Source organism: Salmo trutta, chromosome 16 (genome assembly GCF_901001165.1).
Source record: "Salmo trutta chromosome 16, fSalTru1.1, whole genome shotgun sequence".
NCBI classification, from domain to species: Eukaryota; Metazoa; Chordata; class Actinopteri; order Salmoniformes; family Salmonidae; genus Salmo; species Salmo trutta.
The window spans coordinates 48813310-48839686 of record NC_042972.1 but is presented as its reverse complement, the minus strand read 5'-3'; the positions used below and the strand labels follow the sequence as shown (position 1 = coordinate 48839686).

The 26377-nt window shown below is 45.6% G+C and overlaps 1 protein-coding gene across 2 annotated transcripts in view; it reads right to left on the bottom strand.

Annotated features, from left to right (window-relative positions):
* Window positions 1–1824: 1824 nt before the first annotated feature.
* trim62.1 (tripartite motif containing 62, tandem duplicate 1) overlaps window positions 1825–26377 on the bottom strand; it is a 45651-nt gene continuing 21098 nt past the window's right edge. Inside the window, exons 3-6 of one of the 2 annotated variants that reach the window (XM_029694731.1) lie at window positions 12309–12404; window positions 7009–7334; window positions 5692–5807; window positions 1825–3687 (exon numbers count right to left, since the gene is read on the bottom strand). In XM_029694731.1, the coding sequence (XP_029550591.1) occupies window positions 3134–3687; window positions 5692–5807; window positions 7009–7334; window positions 12309–12404 (1092 nt within the window). In that variant the 3' untranslated portion in view covers window positions 1825–3133. The remainder of the gene's footprint in view (window positions 3688–5691; window positions 5808–7008; window positions 7335–12308; window positions 12405–26377) is intronic. The other variant, XM_029694732.1, reaches the window with a different exon arrangement.

The window sequence follows — 26377 nt, the reverse complement described above, 5'->3', positions numbered from 1 at the left end:
AGAGGGAAAACTTTTTTACATTTTTAATTCAGGCTTAATTCCACATTTTGTATGAATACTTTCTGAAGGCACTGTATATATCCCACCAACATGAACACACACTAACATACAGACAGTCCGCCCCCTGGCTCTCTCAATGCTGGACTTGGCTAAGGGACAAGAGCTCTCGTCTTAAACCAGGGAATAACAAGAGCTCTTGGGGCATATGGGGCAGAGGAGCCAACACATACCTGGGCCTCAGACAATATATATTGGTGTATTATGTTTACACTGCAACAGCCTTATGGAACTAAATGTAACATTGCCAACAAGATGCCAACAGTCCAGGCCAAGGCAGTATAATAATGTACTGTAATATTGCTTTCTTTGGCCATTTTCATATCCTTAATGTTATTAAACTACACTGAACAAAAATATATACGTAACATGTGAAGTGTTGGTCCCATGTTCCATGAGCTGAAATAAAAGATCCCAGAAATGTTCTATACCTACAAAAAGCTTATTTCTCTCAAATGTTGTGCACAAATATGTTTACATCCCTGTTAGTGAGCATTTCTCCTTTGCCAAGATAATCCTCCCATTTGACAGGTGTGGCATATTAAGAAGATGATTAAACAGCATGATCATTACAGAGGTGCACCTTGTGCTGGGGACAATAAAAGGTCACTCTAAAATGTGCAGTTGTGTCGCACAACATCATCTCACAGATGTCTCAAGTTTTTAGGGAGCGTGCAATTGGCATGCTGACTGTAGGAGCTGTTGCACAGAGAATTTGGCAGTATGTCTAACAACCCCACACCACGTGTATGGCGTCGTGTGGGCGAGCGGTTTGCTGATGTCAACATTGTGAATATGGTGGCGGTGGGGTTATGGTATGGGCAGGCATAAGCTACGGACAACGGACACAATTGCATTTTATCGATGGCAATTTGAATGCACAAATATACTGTGACGAGATCCTGAGACCCATTTTTTTTAAAGGTATCTGTGACCAACAGATGCATATCTGTATTCCCAGTCATGTGAAATCTATAGATTAAGGCCTAATTAATGTATTTCAATTGACTGATTTCCTCATATGAACTGTAACTCCGTTTAAAAAAAAAAAAACAATTAAATTGTTGCATTTGGTGAACAAAGAGACAGAATGATTAAAGACCTTCCAGAGCTCATTAATTCCAGCGTCATGCTGCTCGAGTTGTCAGTGGTCTCTGCCCCATAGGCTAACTGTAATTCAGCAGATGTCAAGATTCATTTATTCTGATTAACCTCTGACACCTACGACGTCGACGTCGAGGGAGGAAGGAGGCAGGGAGATGGAATCCACAGGTTTGTGTGTCAATGACATTTGATCTAAGTTTCAATGGAGGTTTCAGAAAACAGCAGGGCTCTTCTACTGCAGCAACAAAAGTTGTTAATGATATTTTTGATGCCACAGACGAGAAACGGCACCATCTCCCTTTTCATCGAGCTGTTAAAAAAAGGCATTCGACGCCGTTGATCATGGCGCGTTGCAAAGACTTGGATAGGATCATCTGATTGGGCAGTCTCATGGTTCAAAGGGTAACTATCACATAGAACTCAGTCTGCTCAGTTTGATGTCATGTCATCAATTGTCCTAACTAAGCTCTGTCAGCTGAAGTTGAGAAGACAAACGTTATGGTTTTTACAAATAAAAACATCACCTCTTCCACGTACAGTCAGAGTAGCAACTTCCAAGTACTTGGGTTTCAAAACACCACATCGAATGTGTTAGGCTCAAGTTGGGTTTTTCTTTTGACGTCAGGAAGAGGCTATTTTTCGTGGCTGTAATTAATGGTGATATTTTGTACATGTACGCCCCTGTACGCTTCTGTAACTACATTGTCCAGCAGACAAATTAGGAGGGGGGAAGAGAAGTATGCCAGTTCACTGCCCCTTTCACTTGGAACGAGCTTCAAAAAGGTCCTGAAATGAAATTAAAACTAGGTTAAACACTATGATGGGAAAGTATGGGGGGGGTTGCGGTTAATGTTTTGACCCCTAGTTGTGCCACACTTTCCCAAACCATCTTATTGTTCAATGTGTAAATGTATGTTGTTGTTTTCCAACTGTAGTGCTTTGTGTTTTATTTTGTAAACGTGTCTGCAACTTTGTGAACTGCTATTTTGGCCAGATCTCTCTTGTAAAAGAGAATGTTCATCTCAAAACGAGACTAACCTGCTAAAAATAAAAGTACAAACAAAATATGTAACACAGGTACATGCCAGGTAGAGTAGAGCTCTCATGCTGGAGTGGAAGAACCCAACAGAAACCACCCGGTGGGGAGAGAGGTTCCCACTCGCACAGCGACACATTTTCATGCCACACACGACCTCTCCAAGCACCCCCAACGTCGCTCGCAGGAGGGTGGGTGTGCTGAGAGAGGAGAACAGAGACGGAGAGGTGTAAGGGAAACGAGGGACTTTCCATCAGTAAAGTGTACAGGTACACGGGAGGACATGGAACGGCACTCACTGCCACACCGATAGGCTTTCACTCACGAGCTCTCACAAACTGCTAACTGTGCCAGAGAAAAAGGAGCAGAGCGTCGTCGGACACGTTCCACAAACAAGCCTAAAAGAAAGGTGACCGCCAGTTTCAAAATGTTTGGCTGCTGAGAGAGACAGACCGAGCGGCCGTCTGTCAGTCAGTCTGGAGCCTAGTAAGGAGAGCATAGCCCTTGGGCCTGTGCAAGGTGGGCCTCAGTCACAGCACAGAGATCCCACTACTAAACCACGGTGCGATGACGTCATCTATGCAGACAGAGTAAAGCCCAGAGGGGCTTGGGGGGGGTCTCTCCTTCCACCGCTGAAGAAGCTAACCGGGGCTCCAGCTGAAACCATGATGCCGCAGCAATGTCCACATAGTCACTCCCTGGTGAGATCAGTGAGAAGCCACAACGACAGGCAAGACAAAAACACCGACCCGGACAGAACACCAGAACAAAAGAAATTCACATTTCATAGTCAAACACCCTGTTTTTTTCCCCTCTCTCATCATTTTAAAAACGAGCCGTCTTTAGGATCTTAGTTACATCTCATTGTTGGTATCCTATCCTCAGGGAGGGTTGAGGTGAGCGAGCCGATCTGTAGAGTGACCCTGTGTGTGGCTCTTATAGACGCACCGTGTTGATTCTCAGCGGCTGGACGTTCTTGCCGTTGGCGTGGCTCTGCCCGGGGCTGAAGTAGGGGCAGAGCTTGGCCGGGAACGTCTTCTCCCTGTAGGTGTACAGCCAGGACATGTCGTCAGCATTGTAGAACACCAGCAGGCCCTTGGGGTAGTCCAGGTACACGCCCACCTTCTCCAGCTTGCTCTTGACGTTGAGGCGGGTCCAGGGCTCGGTGCAGGCGCTGTACTGGTTGCCGTCGTGCATGACGACGCAGTAGAAGCCGCGGCTGGGCTGGATCTGGATGCTGCCCTTGCGGCTGACTGTCTCGTTGGCCACGCCGATCATCCACTGTGTCTTCTCTGACACCATCACCTCCCAGTAGTGCACCCCGGAGCCGAAGCCCTCGGCCCCCAGCACAGACACCTCCACGTCGAAGCGCCGCGGGGAGTCCTGCAGCGGCTGGGGGTGCAGGTTACCATAGGCTACGATGGTGCAGTCATCTGATAGGATAAGTCTCTGGTGGGCTGTGATGGGGTCTAAGGTCAAAGCTGCTGGCACTACGGAGAGAGAGAGAGAGAGAGAGAGAGAATGGAGACGGTTCAAAAACACACCAGAGACGACCTGACAGGGCAAGCCCAGATAAAGCCAGTTAGACAGGATACAGATAAGGACATATTCTTCCCTACTGTTTACCAATAGAGAAACATAAATATGGTATGAGGACGCTCCCTCCCTCAGACAGACACTAGCTCCAGAACGGCGGTGTCATTCGTTGCACTCCATTTGTCACCATCGCCGCTGTACTGTCTGAGTTTTATGCTGAGGCAGTGATAACGGCCTGGCATCCCGTTTCAGCCAGTCACTGAACTGGAGAGGGGATCTGAAGACAAGTGCATACAAATTGATTTTCTAAATGTTATCTTTAAAAAGTGATTCATCAGCCGTCTGGGCGAGGACCAAGGACATTCTGTTTGGAGGGAGCAGCGGAGTCACTGGCACAGTCTCTGTCTGCAGTGGTCAGTCAGTGTAGGTTTACTGACTGTGCCTGGTGTTTCTGCTCTACCAATCAAATGAGCCCGTGCTGCTGAAGGACCCTATCAGGAGAAGAATAAGGGACTGTCATGGTGCTGGGATGACTGATGGCTAGCCTAATAATCCACTCTTGTAATACCCCTATTGCCCAACATCTACTGTAATCATATTTAAGGAAATGAAGACCTCATGAAGAGTATTTACATGAGCCATGTTTGGGACTGTTGGTTCATACCCTTTGACTTTATGCTACAAAAGGGAAACAGCTTATAGAGTACGCATTCAAAATGACCTCGGCCTCCAATACACATTGATATTGTACAATGTCATGCAAAGCTATGGAAATGGAGCTGGGAGGAGCATGTCTCCACAGCTCTGTGTTGGCTTGGCAGGGCTGGAGGCAGCTAGCTACATGTCGTTAACTGTGGGTTAGGGAGGGAGTGTGGTTGTTGCACTGGGTTCAGTCTATTTTGTTTATAGTTCTGTCTGGTTCTATGGAAAAATGAGCTGGGAGAACAATAGCAGCTTGTTCTCCTCACTCACTCCCATACATAGAGCTGGTTAAAAACAGAACAGAGAAAGGAATTTGCCAAATCTCCTCCCTTGATCTTCAGTGTTTAGCCTTGCCACTAGCCAGGACAATGTTTTCCCAAACGCAACGACGTCGCCAGGCAGTGTGTGTGTGTTTCAATCCATTCAGGAAAATGTCATAATCTCTCTTGCACACACACACACACACCAAACACAAGTATTCATACACTCAAGTCATGCCATTTTCTAGTTGGTAACATGGATGAAAAAGGGCACCGGGTTTGAGAGAAGAGGAGAGGTAGACTACTATTAATCCCCTAAACTATCATCTGCAGAGAGAGAGCGAGGGATGATGGGAGAATAGGCTTTGTGTTGTCACCATGGCAGCCAGTGTTGATGGATCTGAACCAATTGTTCCATTTGGCAAGCAGTCAAGGGAGGCCAAGAAACCACTCTGCCTTCTCTCCAGCTTCAGGAGGCCAAAATGAGAGAATTGACAGAATTGAGTACATCGTTTTAAATAACCTTCTGTGAGAGTGAGCGATGGCTGTGGGCTCAGGGAGAACAGGAAGAGGGAGAAGAAAGGAGAGAGATCTTCATCAGCTTTCCTGACAGCGAAGGGCATCTCAGCCCTCCAGCCACCGTTTTCTCACAGAACTCACAAACATCCCAGATATTTGAACGCAGGATTAGCTCACACTGTGGGAGTCTTTTCCAAGGTTTCCAAGGCATCAATCAGAGCCCAATTTAAACCCAAATCTATGCTACGTTTTACATGTGTGTCATTTAGCAGACGCTCTTATCCAGAGCAACTGACAGGAGCAATTAGGGTTAAATACCTTGCTTAAGAGCACCCTTTGGAGTACAAACCCATGGTGGAGACAATGATTTGTATCATAACTGAATGATGGGCTGAGGCACTTGGGTGCATCGAACAATTCATAAGACACTCCTGGTGAAGCGAATGCTGTTACACAGTTGAATTATGTGAGGGTTACCTGGTGAAATATCCTGAAATAGAGACTTCCATATTGTGTACTGCAGGGGCCCCATGTACTTGGAGGTCGGGAAATCTTCATATGTTAGATTGGTCTCATGTATCTTTCCTTTTATCCTGTAGGTGGAGAAGAACGATCAATGTCAATTATCGATCTACTTTCACATCTCTTTTCTCGCTCTGTGAGATGTCTCTAGTCATTGCTCTATTTTCACTGTTCGTTGTTGATAAAAGTATCTGTCAGATTCTGGGTGCCCACGTAATATTCTACAGCAGTGCAGATTGATATGGGTGATGGAGGAGGGGGTCGGCTGAAACGCTATTACAGTATCCACCCCCACATTAGTCATTCTCATTCCTCCCACATGTATCCTTGAACCCCCCCTCTCAACCCTGCCTGGGAACCATTGGGCTACACAGCTGTACACCGAAAATCCTGAGAAACATTGAAACAAAAAATGATGCAAAGCTAACCATTCACCTGCTGTGAGTCTGTGAGAGTTACCCTGAGGAGAAACCACAACCTTGTCAAGTCTTTTCTCACATTTCTAAGGGTTTCTGCCAGTACTACACTTCCTGGAATCGTTGTGACTTTATGAGAAGACAAACCTGTATATCAGTTCATTCTTCACTCATTCCTGTCAATGTCCTCTGGACCGTTTGTTAGAAAGTAGTATTTTATTGCATTTATTTTTTACCCCTTTTTCTCTCCAATTTCGTGATATCCAATTGGTAGTTACAGTCTTGTCCCATCGCGGCAACTTCCGCACGGACTCGGGAGAGGCGAAGGTCGAGAGCCACGCGTCCTCCGAAACACTACCAGGCAAAGCTGCACTGCTTCTTGACACAATGCTCGCTTTAACCCGGAAGCCAGCCGCACCAATGTGTCAGATGCGCCCGGGCCCGCCACAAGGAGTCGCTAGAGCGCGATGGGACAAGGACATCCCATCCGGCCAAACCCTCCCCTAACCCAGACGACGCTGGGCCAATTGTGCGCCGCCTCATGGGTCCCCGGTCGTGGCCGGCTACGATTAGAAAGCATTCTGACGCAACAACTTCCTCAGTCCACCTTATCAATCCCTTCTAAGATCTTAAATACTTTAACTCAATCCCTGAGCACCCTCTTTCCCCGATTTAAAATAATGAGTCTGGTATATCAATGAGTTGCTTAACTCCGCACTCTCCAAGCTATCACTATTGGTATCACTGTCACTATCCTGACGATGAGCAGAATGGGTTACATTCATTACATTCAGGGGATGGTCTTATGTCGGGAGGGGAGTATAACATAACAACCTCAGACAGCGTGCCATCTTACAAAAGTTTAGGACTGTGGCTTTTTGGAAGAAGAGCTGATCCAAGGTCAGTCAGACAGTAAGCAGAGCACCTCTCGGAGGTGAGGGCCACGCCCTCCAGGAAGTCGTGGCGTCCCGTCTCGTTGAGGCGCTCCTGCAGGATGCCGATGCCCTCCTTGACGTCACGCAGCTGCTGGCTGAAGCGCTGGATCTTGTGCTCGATGTCGGAGAGCGTGCGCGCCGTGTCCGTCTCCAGCTCCTCCAGCATGGCCTTCTGGCGCTCTCGCAGGAACCGCTGCAGACGTTCAAATGCCTCGCCGATGGTCGCACGCAGGCCCTTGGCCGACGACTGGAATGAGAGCGAGATAAGAGAGAGATGAGAGGATGTTTATTTAGGATTAATGTGCAGGTTGCGCTCCAAGCATTAAACACACCAATATAAAATGTATTCTGCCTCTGTCACTCTTAGTTGGATGAAAGTCTGCCACCCGAGGGCTTACAAACCTTTTATCACCTACCCTAACGATTATGTAAATGTGAAGTCATTAATTTAAAAAAAAATCTGGCTAACAGTCAAAGGCAGGGCTTCTAAGGACATAAAATCCCCATCTGCTGTTATAGATCATCCAACACTCATTAACTCAATAGGAAATGTACTATCATAAGAACAACCTATGCAGATCGCATTAGGAGTTAAATAGGGCAAAGCTCAGTGTGCCTTTTTAAATGGTGACACTGCTTGTGAGATGGCGAGCATTATTTTAAAAGGCTGATGCTGTGGGGTCGACTGGGGACAGACTAGCTGTGTGTTCAAGGCAACATTTACAAGGCCTGCGGATAGTCAGATAAACGGACGCTATTCTAGAAAGAGCAGGGCTGTTGATAAGGGGGAAAGGAGCAGAAGCTGAGGAGAGAGTTGGATTCATTTATTTATAGTGTAGCGGAAATGAATCACCTCCCATGCTAACAGCAGTAGCAGAGTAGACAAAACAAAGAGGAGATCTTGACGCTCAGTCCAGTTACAACTGGAGAGGGAGCCGCTTCTCACTCAGGGCTTCCGTCTGTTTCTACAGAGGAAACATTATCTTTGTCCAACATTCTAAGCTCTGTTGTAGTTAGGGTTACGAAGCTACCGGTAATTTACCAAAGTTATGGGAATCTTCAGTCATTTTGGTAATTCAATGAAAATCTAATGTCATTCTATCGGTCCCCCCCCCCCTCACATTATACAATACACAATGCAGGATCACGTTACAAATATTAGCCAATATAGTATTCATTTAGTTATATCTGTGTCCATATTGTCCATGAGTTTCTATTAGATAGACCAGATGGTTCAAGAGAAAAATAGCCTAATTAATGAAAAAGCATTTAAATCAATGGCATCTTTTTATTACCTCTGCAACTCATCCAACTATTGACTTTTTTCACAACTGCCACCAGTTTGACATTTATTTTACTAAGTGTGTAAAAAAAATGGAATCAAAACATACATTTTATGCTGAAACCCTCATATTTCAGTCCATTACTTAATGTTCTGTACTATGTCATGTGGACCCCAGGAAAAGTAGCTGATGCTTTTGCAGAGGCTAATGGGGAGCCTAATAAACACCAAAATACCAAATATCAAAACACCAATGGTATTCACTAAGTCGATGGTTTATATTTAGGATAATGTTTTACAGCTGTTATTAAAATGTATTATAAAATCGTATTTCATTATTTCATACACTTTACGTGTGATACGGCCACAGAGGGCAAGAGATAAATACAGACACCTGTGATAGTCTGAAGTACCAAAAAAAGACCACGAGATGTCTTGTGATAAATGACATGAAATCCTTGAGACACCACAGTTCTGGTAGTTTACTGGTAAACCAGTTCTACTAGTCTCTGGGTCGTTCCACATAAAGAGTGCCTTTTGTGTTCCATTGATATTTTAAGTAGAAATTGTAAACTAATATTTAATATAACCTGTTATATTAAATGAAGTGCCTTTTAATATAGACAACATAGAACATTCTGCATTTTGACTGTACACCCTATGTGACTTAAGCACAACATTTCTCCAAGTTTGGTCTTGGCACGTTCGCTCTAGCCAACAGCTCACCGATACACTGCGGGTAGGCTAGTCTACATGATGAGGTTATTATGGTTAAGTTTATTTTAAATTTGTCAAACGGCAGTCAAGCATCGATCACATCGCCAGAATAAGACCCTTGATATTTATTGGAAAGGAGCATCAAGATCAATGTGCACTTTCACAACCCTGTGAAGTTCATCAGAACTTTCATCTGTAGCCTAAAACTGCATGGTTTCCTGAATGGTAGTGGGAGAACCACACACCATATCATCGTGACTCCAAGTTGACGTTGATATGATGGTAATTTTATCAATATTTACGCATAAAAAAGGTATTTCCACCACCATCTCTCACATAATACATTTTACAGACACAAAAAGATCCCCATGTCAAACGAACAAATTCTGCCGGCATTTGTAAAATTGTACCTGTACTGTGCTGTAGTGATTTGAAAAAATATGTATGATATAACTATACTCATAAAAAAAGTGTGGCTGGAAATGTGGTAAATGTAAAGCCCTAGTTATTTTATTGCTTTGACAAAGTCACCTCTGAAGAATATTATATATTTAATGTGACTAGTGATCCATATTATCACATGAAATGTCTGTCCCTCATTTTAAGTTCAATCTTGTTACGTGAACTGAACTCTTAATATGGTAAAACAATTCAATTTTTTTTTTTAATTCAAAAGAAACATTGAACATCTAATAGTCAAATCATAGTGTAAAAGCAGGTGAGCTGATTCTACTCTTTTCAGCCATTTTCTGGTGTTTTGTGGTTTAAAACTGAGTGGGTCGAGCACAACACGTCAACCCTGTTACCAACAGGTAGACAGGCCAGAAATGTTTTAGCAATTTAATTATATATATTTTTTAAAGTTTGCATTCAATTGCCCCGCTCTGTTGCACACAACAAGCTTCCATTCCCCCTGTCACAATAGGATTTATGGCTGATTTAAGATGAAATTGTCAACCCTGTTACAGTCAACCCTGTTACAGTCAACCCTGTTACAGTCAACCCTGTTACAGTCAACCCTGTTACAGTCAACCCTGGTACTTTATTTGGCACGTAATAAGCACTTACCATAGTCATTTATTTTTAATGTAACCTAGAGATGGGAAAACATGTTTTAATTTATGTTGAACATGTGCTCTTTATGACAGAATGTTCAAATTAAGTGAACTAAAACTACACTACCCAAAAATGTACTCAACTGGTGGAATGACCCCTCTACTCCTATCCATCACAGGGGAGTCCGGAAGATCAGGGGCAGTAGCATTATAATCTGGGTTTTATTACTACTGCCTGCGATCAATCAATCAATCAATCAATCAATCAATCAATCAATCAATCAAATCAATCTCCCTCCAGCAGCATGCCTGTTCCAGTAGGAACCTGGAAGCAGGCAGATATTATCTCTGTGCTGCTGGGAGCTCTCAGCCTATTAAGACCATTTATCTGCAGTACAGATGGGCTGTGGGCTGCTCTCCTCCACCTGGTGACAGAGAGAGGAGGACAGTACTGATGAGGCCTGTGCCAGGTCCCAGCAGGGTGTTATGGCTATGGCAGGGGGAATATTTAAAGCCCATATTAAGCCTACAGGGAGAGGAGGCTGGGTCTCAGAGCAGCAGCATGTGCTTATCAGGCGAACCCCCCAGGGGCCTGGGAATCAGACAACGTCTGCTCTTCAGACGGGGGAGGGGACGTCCCTAAACACATGGGCCCAGGGCTGGAACTAAACTAGAGCACCAGAACCAATATAAACCAATTAACTGACAAACAGCAGTATTAGTGGACATTTAAGAGTCACACCAGAAACAACGGTAATGGCAGCCTCACACCACCCTGCTCAAAGTTTCCATTTCAGCACCATGTTGCCGGTGAGAGAGGGGCAGAGAGGATTATGGGTGTTTGAGGGTTTGATCCTACTAATCAATTTTCCTTTGGTGTCGGTGTGAGGTCAAGCACGAAAACCAAGAGAACAACAGAGCAATTCATTGTCATAAACCTAAATGCATCTGTGAGGCAAAGAGATCAATGTATGGCCCTCTTCCAGGCAATGCACGTCACCTCAGACAAATGGATGCAAACCTAATGAGATGGGCTGATTTATAATGGAGACCTCCAGCTGGCACTCAGTTGGAGTTGATGGCAGTGGAAGCAGGCAGGTCTGCCTCTCTGGAGCAGAGCCAGGGTAAAGTAAAGTCCTGCACTGCAGAACTCAAGCAGACAGGACAGAACAGGACAGGAAGACAGGAGGGAGCTGGCTTGGCTGGCATGCCAGTGGACAGCCAGCATGTAAACAGCAGGAAGAACGATGCATCCCAAATGACAAATACCGCTGACGGCACAAACCCCATCTGTCAGAGAGCCCTCCCTCTCTGACCGATACAGCTCAAAGACGCTTAAGGGGGAGAGATGAGCCAGAAAGAAAAGGAGAGGAGAAGCTGTTGTATCGACTGGATGCGCTGGCTCCGCTGGTTAAAACAAGTTGAGATTAAAGAGATGCTTAATGAACCAATTTGCTGTTTGGATTCTCACTGTCAGCTGTGGGAGAGACTGAGGTAGAGAGAGACAGAGATAGGTCAAAAGACTCTCTATACTGTAAGCTACTTTGGTCTAAGTGAATTTGTGTGCTTGGTGTGTGTTACCCCGGTCTCACGGAGTAGAGAAGTGTGTATGTGTTACCCCGGTCTCACGGAGTAGAGAAGTGTGTATGTGTTACCCCGGTCTCACGGAGTAGAGAAGTGTGTATGTGTTACCCCGGTCTCACGGAGTAGAGAAGTGTGTGTGTGTTACCCCGGTCTCACGGAGTAGAGAAGTGTGTGTGTGTTACCCCGGTCTCACGGAGTAGAGAAGTGTGTGTGTGTTACCCCGGTCTCACGGAGTAGAGAAGTGTGTGTGTGTTACCCCGGTCTCACGGAGTAGAGAAGTGTGTGTGTGTTACCCCGGTCTCACGGAGTAGAGAAGTGTGTGTGTGTTACCCCGGTCTCACGGAGTAGAGAAGTGTGTGTGTGTTACCCCGGTCTCACGGAGTAGAGAAGTGTGTGTGTGTTACCCCGGTCTCACGGAGTAGAGAAGTGTGTGTGTGTTACCCCGGTCTCACGGAGTAGAGAAGTGTGTGTGTGTTACCCCGGTCTCACGGAGTAGAGAAGTGTGTGTGTGTTACCCCGGTCTCACGGAGTAGAGAAGTGTGTGTTACCCCGGTCTCACGGAGTACAGAAGTGTGTGTGTTACCTTGGTCTCAGTGAGTTGTCTCTGCAGTAGCTGCAGGGCCTCTGTGTGTCCCTTCTCACTGTCCTGCAGAGTGGCCAGCTGCTCCTTCATCTCCCTCTGCAACACAAGAACAACAACAACAAATTAGCAACCACTGACTAGAGAAACACACATACAGCATTGTTCCTAGTTGCTAACGAGGTGCATTACTGATTTACTGGAGCACAAATTTCATCAAGTTCCTCTGTTGAATCAAATTGGTGCATAACATTAGATTAAGTCCGTTGATTTGATGTTGACCAATTGTCCTGCAGCAGCATAGGGCACCATTCCTTTGCTATCACTTGCTACTGGGAAAAACCGTCAAACTAAAGTTCAACTCAAGGTTGTCGTCAGACATCTACATCTGTTTCAGCCTCAGCGGGAGGTTCAGGTATCGCAGACACCTCCTCCTCCTAACGGCCTAAAAGCCTTTTATGACTTATTGATTTAAGGAAGGCTGTATTATGATAACCTTCTGCGGTCCCTGAACACCAGGAGTCTGGGGGGGGGAGGGGGGGGGGGGGGGAGACAGTCTGAGGAAAGGAGGTTCTGTCAGACAGAAAGTGGGTCGTCTCCTCCAGGGCACCCCCTCCATGGCAGAACCAGGCCGTCTCTCTTTCTCCCTGTAATCCACCTCCAAGTTTCCTCGGGCAGAAGGAGGACACCAGGCAGTGGAGCTGGAACTGCTGTCACCAACAGGTCCCCTGAGCCCAGCCCACCGCAGACACACAGTGAACAGAATCCATTTATCAGGCAAGAAGCAGATCCTCATCGGACTGATGATGCTTAGGGCCAGAAGAGGGGCAGGACTTCAGGTGCAGGGCTTGAGAATGTGTTCAATGTCATGCTGACTGTGAAGGTCATAGCTAATCTCTCCTGCAGTGCCAATAGTCTAAACGGGATTGACAGTAAAAGGACAGACTGGCTCATTACAACAGCTGTTATTTATTTGCTTCTGCGGAAAATACTCGGAGGAATATCAATGCAGTGCTGGAAAATTGCTTCCTGTTGACTATATCGAGTCAAATAGCCCAGTCAACAACACTCTTCAAATTCAGTTCTCTGCTCTTTGGCACAGAAACAGGCCAGGCAGCCGCTGCATGTAATTTGGTTTACGATGTGTTGACGGAACAAGCCCATGTCCTTAATAAGCTACAAAATAAAATGTGAAACAGACAAATGTTGGTAGTTTCTATACAGTTTTGAACAGAACCTAATCAAGGACCTGAACTAAGGAAAACTATCTCCCAGTGCTGTGAACAGAGCCTCCCAGACAGAATGTGGCTTTACATTTTAATAAGAGAACTCCAGTAGGATCACTGGGTTTCATTTCTCTCAGGGCCAGCTCCAGCCTGCAGTAGGATCAGCAGGATCCATTTATCTCAGGGCCAGCTCCAGCCTGCAGTAGAATCACTGGGTTTCATTTCTCTCAGGGCCAGCTCCAGCCTGCAGTAGGATCACTGGGTTCCATTTCTCTCAGGGCCAGTTCCAGCAGGTTCCTTTTCTCTCAGGGCCAGCTCCAGTAGGATCAGCGGGTTCCATTTCTCTCAGGGTCAGCTCTAGCCTGCAGTAGTATCACTGGGTTCCATTTCTCTCAGGGCCAGCTCCAGCCTGCAGTAGGATCACTGGGTTCAATTTCTCTCAGGGCCAGCTCCAGCCTGCAGTAGGATCAGCGGGTTCCATTTCTCTCAGTGCCAGCTCCAGCCTGCAGTAGGATCACTGGGTTCCATTTCTCTCAGTGCCAGCTCCAGCCTGCAGTAGGATCAGCGGGTTCCATTTCTCTCAGGGCCAGCTCTAGCCTGCAGTAGGATCAGCGGGTTCCATTTCTCTCAGGGCCAGCTCCAGCCTGCAGTAGGATCAGCGGGTTCCATTTCTCTCAGGGCCAGCTCCAGCCTGCAGTAGGATCACTGGGTTCCATTTCTCTCAGTGCCAGCTCCAGCCTGCAGTAGGATCAGCGGGTTCCATTTCTCTCAGTGCCAGCTCCAGCCTGCAGTAGGATCACTGGGTTCCATTTCTCTCAGGGCCAGCCCCAGCAGGTCAGAGGGCACACTCCTCTCCCAGGCTGAGGACCAATCCTGAGGACCAATCCTGAGAGAGAAGGAGTGCCATTTATACAGGCCTTCCCACTTCCAGGGCCCTCGTTCTGTTGTCTGACAGCTGACAAGTTGGCTTTAATCCAGTGTAATTGGAACTGAACTTGTTCTGTGAGGTTGTAAGCCAATCAGTGTATTGGCCTATAGCATTGAAAAACTCAGAATCATGTTGATCCAAGATACTAACAGAGAGGCAACACTGTCTGATGCCGTTTGAAATCCAGTCTGTCGGTCTCCTCTACGGCGACAACCCTAGACTCTCCCCCTGTCCATCTCAGCAGGAGGACCAAACATGACATTTCCCCCCGGATGCCGAATGGCAGGGAACAGGGTCGCGGCTGGCTGGCCAATTATTAAACACATTTCCTAAACACACACACTGGGGCTTTACACATTTTTCCCAAACATTCCTACCAGCTGCAGGCCTAATTAAAAGACAGCAGAGCTTTGCTCAGGAGCTAAATAGGGTTATTGGCTTCCAACAGGCTCCCTGTACTGACGAAGACCAGAAAAAAACAGCCCCAGTCTTAGTATGAATAATGAGCTGCTCACAGGATGCCGAGCTGAACATGTCCTCTGGATACACACACACACACACACACACACACACACACACACACACACACACACACACACACACACCTTACTTGGGATGTCATTGGATTCACTAAAGTAAAGCCAAGAAACTTCCACTAAAGTTGTGAAAGCCCACACAGAGGTAAACAGCATTGTGATTTAGGTCGAGCTTAAATTAATATGTATAGATTTAATTGCAACAGGTTGTTCTGTACAGAATCATATCCACGTCTCTTTGACCTGCTAATCGTTACATATCCACAACCCAGCAGGAATGTACTTTACTCAACACCCTCAAAGGGTGCTTTATGCAAGTCAAGGACAGTCTTTAGCATTACCTCGCTCAAGCCAGGCTCATAACTCTTTCAGGCAGCAGACGTGGAGGCTAAACACGCACACAGCGACCAGTACAGCCGTCTACTTGATGGGCCCGGTTGTGTAAATCAGTGTGAACAGGAACACAAACCTGCCATCTCTGCTCACAGACACACACACACACCTATATTTACAGCCCTAGAATAGGTGAGTCACAGGGGCGAGGAGAAACTATGAGTCATGGGCCATCAGCGCAGATCTTCGGGAAGGAGAGAGAAAACAGTAGTGTTTCTTCTTGGCTGCTTTCGCCGTGATGGAGGGTTTGTACACAGGAGGAGAGCAAGTAGTGATGGGGAACTCAACTGATACAGTTACATACACTATATATACACGAAAGTATGTGGACACCCATTCAAATTAGTGGATTCGGCTAGTTCAGCCACACCCGTTGCTGACAAGTGTATAAAATCGAGCACACAGCCATGCGATCTCCATAGACAAACACTGGCAGTAGAATGGCCTTACTGAAGAGCTCAATGACTTTCAACGTGGCACCGTCATAGGATGGCACCTTTCCAATTAAGTCAGTTTGTCAAATTTCTGCCCTGCTCCGGTCAACTGCAAGTGCTGTTATTGTGATGTGGAAACGTCTAAGAGCAACAGTGGCTCAGCAGCGAAGTGGTAGGCCACACAAGCTCACAGAACGGGTCCGCCAAGTGCTGAAGCGCGTAAAGAAATCATCTGTCCTTGGTTGCAACACTCACTACAGAGTTCCAAACTGCCTCTGGAAGCAACTTCAGCACAAGAACTGTTCATCGGGAGCTTCATGAAATGGGTTTCTGTTAAAGGAATTCCTGCTTGAGAGTAATGATTCAATAATTCTACCCTGAATTTAGGGATGTGGTCTATACAGCCTGGAGAATGAGTAACTAGAGGGTTAAGCAGAAGTATCATGAGATTGACTAGGAGAGGAATGGGGGTCTGTGTGTTTAAGTAAACATCAAGAACTGTTAAACTGTGGTTGACCTGACCTAGCTTGAACCCTCTAGTTTTCCCTAATCTCAAAGATATGAAAATGTCAGCAGGATCAGGATTTACGGTTTTGAGAGTTCTGGGGAAGAGGACAATTAACTCTTGATGTTAGTGTGTAATGCGTGTGCGTAAATGAGGAGCCTGGTATATAATGATGTTCTGTAAAATGGACTGCAGAGCGCTCTCCTGAATAAACAATTCTGATTCTTGTAAGCTGGACCTCTGTCTGTGTTATTAAACCAGAATCTTACACATTCTGGATGGCAGACGGAGTATTTTAATTGACGTTAACATTGAGAACATAATTCTCTTAACAGTTTCCATGACCGAGCAGCCGCACACAAGCCTAAGACCACCATGCGCAATGCCAAGTGTCAGCTGGAGTGGTGTAAAGGTCACCGCCATTGAACTCTGGAGTGATGAATCACACTTCACCATCTGGCTGTCTGACGGACAAATCTGGGTTTGGCGGATGCCAGGAAAACGCTATCTGCCCCAATGCATAGTGCCAATTGTAAAGTTTGGTGGAGGAGGAATAATGGTCTGGGGCTGTTTTTCATAGTTCGGGCCCCTTAGTTCTAGTGAAGGGAAATCTTAATGCTACAGCATACAAAGACAATGTAGACGATTCTGTGCTTCCAACTTTGTGGCATCAGTTTGGAGAAGGCGCTTTCCTGTTTCAGCATGACAATGTCCCTGTGCACAAAGCGAGGTCCATACAGAAATGGTTTGTCGAGATCGGTGTGGAAGAACTTGACTGGCCTGCACAGAGCCCTGACCTCAACCCCATCGAACACCTTTGGGATGAATTGGAACACCGACTGCGAGCCAGGCCTAATATCCCAACATCAGTGCACGACCTCACTAATGCTCATGGCAGAATGGAAGCAAGTCCCTGCAGCAATAATCCAACATCTAGTGGGAAGCCTTCCCAGAAGAGTGGAGGCTGTTATTGCAGCAAAGGGGGACCAACTCAATATTAATGCTCATGATTTTGGAATGAGATGTCCACGTACATTTGGTCATGTAGTGTATCAGGATATTAAATTTGACGATATATCGCAATATTATTTTTTGCACTAGTCCTTGTCCCTGCACCAAAACTCCAGTATTTTTCCTTTATAGCTTGTTCTCCATCTTCTTTTTAAAATGGTGAGACTATTTGTTTCCAGCCCTTTTCAAACTTGTTTTCTCATGGCTCTTGTCCCTCTGCAGCATACATGGTGAGCAATATTTTTGGAAGACCGAATGGCAATATGTAGAAATCAATACATATAGTATTGTGATAATATTGTATTGTGAGGCCCTGGCAATTCCCAGCCCCTAACAGCAAGTGTGTCAGACTGAAAAGTATTGATTTCTACACCCAGGGAGGGGATTCAGGAATCCATAACCTATATAGAAAATGGAACAGAGTGAATCTGGTGTGTCTCACACCTTTGGACATGTTGCCACAATCCAAGTGACATAGCAATGTACATTTGTGTACACTGATTTCAGGATCACAACCCTGACTTGATGCCAGGCTCAAGATTGATTGTTTCAACTGTCGTTTTGATCAGTTTAGGTAGTAAGACGCAGGTAGTTTGAGTCAGTTGTTGGGGAAAGAGGCTGTTTATCATTGACATGGCTGTCTGCACTGTCTGGCAACTCTGCTAAAACAACAGGTCATCCTGTTCTACCACCTAGATCTATTCTTCAGCCCCCTGCCTTGCCCTTCCATATTACTGCCAGGGTCCCTCTCTGTGAACATTAACATACAGCTATACAAGGCTATTTGCATGAATGAAAATGTAAGGAGGCAGTGCCATGAGATTTCAATTTATAATATGTACTGTACATTAACTTTTCAATTTACATTACATCCTCGCCTTCGCTTTCGCTGTGGCTGGCAACGTGACATTCTTGCTCTGCAGCTCCAAATTCCCCCTAAATATCAGTATCACAACAGCCACTAACTAGCCAGTAAGCTATAGAGTACTACAGTATGAGTCATGATGCCAATAAAACCGAGCGGTCAAACAGGTTAATGATTCCGATCGTTTTTCCACCATAGGAGATGTTAGAAACACTTAAAATAAGGGCTGTGTTTCATGTAGGCTTACCCTGGTGTGCCGTTCTGATAACCGTGTAAATCGCTCTAGGACAAAGGCGACTTCATTCTCGTCAATGAGAATAGACCCCGTAGCACCATTCCTGGAAGCCTCACACTCACTAAATGTCCATCTATAAACTCTGCTGCCCTTACACTGCAGCTCTGCTACCATGTTCAAGCACTAAGCCCTTCAACATGGTGTGATCTCTTTCCATGACATTGTGTCCCTTCATTAACAGGAGTCTGTTTCTGAGAGGGGGGGGGGGGGGGCTCTTGGTAGTGTTTCTTGTAGTTGGAGATGGGCTAGATGCTAGATGTGGAGCAGGCTGGGAGCATTCATCATTTACATGACTCGCCCTACATTCTAACCACTGGAAAAAGCCAGCATCACCACCTTCTCTCTTTTCCTTTTTACTCTCAGAAGCCACACAATTTTCAAGGAGCTAGATACACTTTGGTCTAATGGGACAAGGCGTTTGTGTGTGTATGCGCGCGACGTTGTTCAGCAAGCTAAATTGCGTTGGGCTCCATTGTCGTTAGTGGGCATATCATTCTGTAGCGAGAGCTGGGCAGTGAGCCGGTCACAGCAGCCACTAAATGACTCCTCAGACACAGGTCAGTCAGACCGGTTTCTCACCAATCTCCCATCTGACTGCTAGAAATGATCAGACCATTTCACTCCATCTCCTCTGAGGGGAGAGTCAGATACGGAGGAGGAGGAAGGGCCATGTCCGTCTCTGTGTGTGCGATACTGTCGCCATCGCTGTCTGTGCATCTCAGCCTGGCCTAGTCACAGTCATACACAATGACAGACAGGGCTGTCTATCAAAGCCAGTAGGTTACATGGTGTGGATGATGCCTCCAGCCCCAGTTTGCCCAGTCAGCTGGCTGCTGTAGCCTGGATGCTGCTGCTGTGCTGTTTAGACAGCAGGGACTTCCCTGGAGAGGGTGTGAGTGGAAAATGAGGGACTGGGATTTTAGGCGCAGCTTGAGCGTATTTGGATGTTCCCGAAAAAACGCTGTGGCCTGGCACAGTATGTTGGTGAGTGTTTTTGATGATATTTTCCCTGACTGCTTACCCTAGAGGCAGAGTGAGTGTATTGGCAGCAACCAGACAATTGGCAACCAGACTGTTGGCAATGTTCGGCGTGGGGGCAGGCAGTTCCATACTCTTCATGGAGGCACAACTGTTGGCTGACCTCAGATTTACCATTTCTAATAGCTACTTACAAATCATGAATAAAAAAAACACTTCATATATTTTTATGATTTGGTTTGGCCCATTCTCTTGCACTGTGGCTAGCCCGCCTTGATCATTTCTAAGAATAATGAGTTAGGAATGAAGAAATCCAGAAAGCATTTCCCTCCCTTATACGTCATGGAAATAGCTCCCCGCCAGAACATATTCATGTTTTTGACTGATTGTGAAACTGATAGTCTGTAATGGTCTCCTCCTCACGTGTTCAGTCAGCTACTCTGTCAGGGACTTGAGGGTGCGTCTTTACTCTGTCATTCTATTGGGAGCAGAAAAAAGGCCACGCTCTGTCGGGTGGCTCTGCGTCATTGGTCCCCATGTTGTCTGGGCCAATCAGCTGACTAGAATGGGCCTGTTGTGTAGGGCCTTTACTTGCCCTGGTGCACTGTATACCGAAACATTAGGAACTTTTTCGATACTAGGACCTGAAAACCGGTTCGGTAGTAGAATGTGTGTTACTTTCGGTACTTCTGTAAAATGTGTCTCACGTCGTCTACTAATTGAGAGAGGATCAAGTCTATCTATCAGCGGTGCCGATGTTCCCTTATAGCGCGAGAGTACCATGCCTGCTCCACTTCCTCAGTGCTAGTTCTAGCCTGTCCCACTGCACACCACTGCACCACTAGAGATTCTGGGTTCAAGTCCAGGCTCTGTCGCAGCCGGCTGCGACCGGGAGACCCATGGGGCGGCGCACAATTGGCCCAGCGTCGTCTGGGTTAGGGGGAGGGTTTGGCCGGCAGGGATGTCCTCGTCCCTTCACGCACTAGCGACTCCTGTGGCGGGCCAGGTGCAGTGCACGCTGACACGGTCGCCAGGTGTGCGGTGTTTCCTCAGACACATTGGTGCGGCTGGCTTCTGGGTTAAGTGGGCATTGTGTCAAGAAGCAGCGCGGCTTGGTTGGGTTGCGTTTCGGAGGAAGCACGGCTCTCGACCTTTGCCTCTCACGAGTCCGTACGGGAGTTGCAGCGATGAGACAAGACTAACTACTAATTGGATACCACGAAATTGGGGGAGAAAAAGGGTAAACATTTTTTTTTTTTTTTAAACAAAGTCCAGTTGATTGTATAATTGTTTCAATAATGCATATATTAAAAAATTAAATTCCAAATGTGATGCTATTGAACTCAAAATACACCCCCCCCCCCCCCCCCCCGGTATCGTGATGGTGTGGAGTATCGTGATCCTAAACCTGTTATCAGTATCCAGGTCAAAATGATATGTTGACAACACTACTACATACCGTGTCTGGGAACGAATGTTCTGTACAGCAGCAGACAAGACGCCACCCACCATTTACAACTGACCACCGCATATCCACATTTATTTTTTAAAATCTTTATCAATCCATGCTTCATCAAGATATGTTACTGCCACTGAATGAATTGAACATTTTGATGGGAGACTGTTACAGAGGAGTGTAAATGCTTTTTTTTTGGACTGGATCATATTGTTGTGCGTTTTAAATCAAATCAAAGTTTATTTGTCACGTGCGCCGAATACAACAGGTTTCTCCCCCAACCTAACAGTGAAATGCTTACTTACAGGCTCTAACCAACAGTGCAAAAAAGGTATTAGGTGAACAATAGGTAGGTAAAGAAATAAAACAACAGGAAAAAGATGGGCTATATACAGTAGCGAGGCTACATACAGACACCGGTTAGTCAGGCTGATTGAGGTAGTATGTACATGTACAGTCGTGGCCAAACGTTTTGAGGATGACAAATATTAATTTTTACAAAGTCTGCTGCCTCAGTTTGTATGATGGCAATTTGCATATACTCCAGAATGTTATGAAGAGTGATCAGATGAATTGCTACTAATTGCAAAGTCCCTCTTTGCCATGCAAATGAACTGAAACCCCAAAAAGCATTTCCACTGCATTTCAGCCCTGCCACAAAAGGACCAGCTGACATCATTTCAGTGATTCTCTCGTTAACACAGGTGTGAGTGTTGACGAGGACAAGGCTGGATATCACTCTGTCATGCTGATTGAGTTCCAAATAACAATAACAGACTGGAAGCTTCAAAAGGAGGGTGGTGCTTGGCATCGTTGTTCTTCCTCTGTCAACCATGGTTACCTGCAAGGAAACACGTGCCATCATCATTGCTTTGCACAAAAAGGGCTTCACAGGCAAGGATATTGCTGCCAGTAAGACTGCACCTAAATCAACCATTTATCGGATCATCAAGAACATCAAGGAGAGCGGTTCAATTGTTGTGAAGAAGGCTTCAGGGCGCCCAAGAAAGTCCAGCAAGTGCCAGGACCATCTCCTAAAGTTGATTCAGCTGCGGGATCGGGGCACCACCAGTACAGAGCTTGCTCAGGAATGGCAGCAGGCAGGTGTGAGTGCATCTGCATGCACAGTGAGGCGAAGACTTTTGGAGGATGGCCTGGTGTCAAGAAGGGCAGCAAAGAAGTCATTTCTCTCCAGGAAAAACATCAGGGACAGACTGATATTCTGCAAAAGGTAAATGGATTGGACTACAGAGGACTCGGGTAAAGTCATTTTCTCTGATGAATTCCCTTTCCAATTGTTTGGGGCACCCAGAAAAAAGCTTGTCCGGAGAAGACAAGGTGAGCGCTACCATCAGTCCTGTTTCATGCCAACAGTAAAGCATCCTGAGACCATTCATGTGTGGGGTTGCTTCTCAGCCAAGGGAGTGGGCTCACTCACAATTTTGCCTAAGAACACCGCCATGAATAAAGAATGGTACCAACACATCCTCCGAGAGCAACTTCTCCCAACCATCCAGGAATAGTTTGGTGACGAACAATGCCTTTTCCAGCTTGATAGAGCACCTTGCCATAAGGAAATAGTGATAACTAAGTGGCTCGGGGAACACTTATGAAAAGCATGTAATTATACTTCAGTATTCCATAGTAACAACTGCCAAAAATATCTAAAGACACTGAAGCAGGAAACTTTGTGAAAATTAATATTTTTGTCATTCTCAAAACTTTTGGCCACGACTGTAGATATGGTTAAAGTGACTACGCATATATGATGAACAGAGAGTAGCAGTAGCGAAAAAGAGGGGTTGGCAGGTGGGACACAATGCAGATAGCCTGGTTAGCCAATGTGCGGGAGCACTGGTTGGTCGGGCCAATTGAGGTAGTATGTACATGAATGTATAGTTAAAGTGACTATGCATATATGATAAACAGAGAGGAGCAGCAGCGTAAAAAGAGGGGTTGGGGGGGGCACGCAACGCAAATAGTTCGGGTAGCCATTTGATGACCTGTTCAGGAGTCTTATGGCTTGGGGGTAAAAACTGTTGAGAAGCCTTTTGTCCTAGACAAAAAGTCCTAATTCTGTAATGTATTGATTGTTGCTGCATCTTAGCCAGGTCTCCCTTGAAAAATACTCTGTGTCTCAATGGGCTTTTCCTGGATAAATAAAGGTTAAATAAAAAATAAAAAATTAGCTTTGTACATTACATAATAACTTAAATGCATTAGTGGTGCTCATAAATCAGCGTTCCAATTATTTCCAGAGACTCATTAGAAGTAGCGACTCTGCGCTATATTTGTGTTGTGTTCCACCCACCCACGCAAAAACTATTTTACCAAACAAAATGCATGGATGAAGAGGACAAGCTTAGGTTTTCAAGAAAGCACCACTGCTATTTCAGATGGGATGTTGGAAGGAATACAGCATCCTGAGCCTCAGAGCTCCTTGACCGGGGGGATTATGACCAAAACCAAATATAACCATGTCATCTTAAAAAAAAGCTTCTTAGGATTAGGCAAACGCTTTGATAGTCAGCATGTTGTTCATTTAAAACCAAGTATCCATTATGTGTAAGAGCCACAAATCTCCACGGAGAACATCCTGTCATTACACACTACATGCAGACAGACTACAGAGTTAACAAACACTGGTTTAGCTTCTACATCTTGGCCCTGGACGCAGCTGCGTACCGTCGTCTCTCTGTAGCTGGCTGGCTTTACTATTTTACTGCTTGCCAGCGTTTCTACTTCATGTAAACCCATTAAAGTGTGTGTGTGTGGACTTGTGCGCACACACATAAAACAAACAAACATTAATTTGTCCTCACACAGTTTCAGAGTATCCAGGCCAGTTCAGATTTACTCTGTAGCTCCCAGTCCATCGATTCACTTTCCATCTAGTCAATAAATACAGGGGTGAAACAGGCCAAACCACAATGCTGAATGTTAGGCCGAAGGGAAGCCCTGACTTTAGCTTGAAATGTACACTGAACAAAAACAGGTCAAAGTCGCCACTGGCTGGGCAGAGACTCTGCAGTAGTGTAGTCTGCTGCATGGACAGGGACCACTCCATCTGAGAGCAATCTGGCCTGGGGGTGCAGAGTGGAGTTGAACGCAATGAAGACAATGGGGAGAGATGAGAGGACAGTGTCACTGCAGTGATTAGTCCCATACAGTGCCCAGACCAAACCAGGACCAATAACAAGAACACACTCTGGACAACAAAGAGATGTATTCTATGGGAGAAACTTGGGTCTGGTTTAACTTCTTTGGGCTAGGGGGCTGTATTTTGACGTCCGGATGAAAAACGTGCCCAAAGTAAACTGCCTGCTACTCAGGCCCAGAAGCTAGGATATGCATATAATTGGTAGATTTGGACAGAAAACTCTAAAGTTTCTAAAACTGTTAAAATTATGTCTGTGAGTATAACAGAACTTATTTGGCAGGCGAAACCCCGAGGACAAACCATCCAGGAATTTTTGTTGTTGTTGAGGTGACTGTTTTCAATGGGTTTTCTATGTGTATCTAGATTTATAAGGCACTTGCTTGCACTGGATGTCAGTCTTAGAAATTGGTTGATGTTTTTCTTTAGAAAAACGAAGAAGTACGGCAGTTCAGAACGAGGGTCCAGCCTAGTGCATTCTGTTTTGATAGGCGCTCCACATGACGCGCTTCACATTGTTTATCCCATCTTAAATTTTATCGATTATTTACGTTAAAAAATACCTAAAGTTGTATTAGGAAAGTTGTTTCAAATGTTTGGACAGCCTTTACAGGTAACTTTGATATTTTGTAGTCATGCTGGGTGAGATGGAACCGGTGTTTTTCTGAATCAAACACGCCAAATAAATGGACATGTTGGAGATATAACGACGGAATAAATCTAACAAAAGGACCATTTGTGATGTTTATGGGACATATTAGAGTGCCAACAGAAGAAGTTCTTCAAAGGTAAGGCATGAATTAAATAGTTATTTCTGACTTTTGTGTTGCGCCTGGCGGGTTGAAATCTGATTTATGTGTTGGTATGCTGGGCGCTGTCCTTAGATAATCGCATGGTTTGCTTTTGCCGTAAAACCTTTTTCAAATCTGACAAGGTGGCTAGGTTAACGAGAAGTTAAGCTTTAATTTGGTGTGTTGCACTTGTGAATGTATGAAAGTTTTTTTTTAAATTATTAAAGAAATTGAATTTGGCGCTTTGCCATTTCACCGGATGTTGTCAAATCGATCCCGTTAACGGGAGTTGAGCCCAAAGAAGTTAAGAACAACCAGTCTAGCATACACACTCCGCTTCCTCCATCCCCTCTCCTTCCAGAGCTGCTTTAATATTCATCTTGGCTTCACACCTCATTAATAATCCAGCGAGGAATTGAAGGAATTGTAGGGCTCCCTGTGGGTTCACTAGACACCATATTCTCATTACAAATCCAGGGTTGGTAATAGGCAGCGTTAAGAGGATACGGGGGATTTCCCTGGTGCACCTGCAAGCCTGCCGATCCCTCGCTCATTCCACTGCATCTGGACTGAGGGGTCTAAGACACCCGAGTCACTGAGTACAAAGCGGTAGTGTTCCATAATAGACCATGTAAACATCTAGTCTAGTCCACGGCAGGCAACAGCACAATACTAACGTCCCCATGCAGGCTCCTCCCCACCCCACACTCCTGGAGCACCATTAGAGTGGAGAGGTTGGGGTGCGAGGCTGTAGAGCAGTAATGAGGACTCCTATCAAGAGCACGTCTAATTAAATCATCTGGAGCTAATCACGGACACAGGGAATTACAGGAGATAATGGCCCAGACTAGCCCTGAACAATGGCCTGTAATCTGGGCTGCTAAATCCCAAACTAATCAGGAACACACAGCTCAGAGCTGGGCAGGGGTTCTGCTGCTGTCCGACCACACACACACACACACACACAGCAGCTCAATACTAATTACATTGTGGAAGTGCTTACCACTCAGGCTGCACTAAAGAGAACTGAAGGAGGGCTATGTATAGGCAACCACGGCCTTCTTAGTCGCCCACTAGACTAGCATTTAATATCAACTCTGTACTCAGATTATGGGGTTGTCGCAAATGATCAAATAATCTCCATGTAAAACAGATTTCCTTGTGGACAGCAACATTGTGTTAGGAAGAGCTGATTTCCCTGCTGAATTACACCGACTGGTGTACACGCAGGGCTGAGGATAAGACCTTATTGTACCTTAAACTGTCAAAGTTAAGAGACAGCACTTCCCCTTTCATAGCCAGGCAGACATGACCTGCAAATCCTCCTGCTCCTCTCTTCTCCTGCACACATACCACTCCCCAGGCAGTCTGGCAGCTAGCTAAATAAAGGTTAAATGTAAAAATAAAATAAAAACAAGGGCCTACGGGGACAGGGTGGGACCAGCACGGACTGACTACAACCAACTAGGCTATATCAACATCATTACACATAACTTA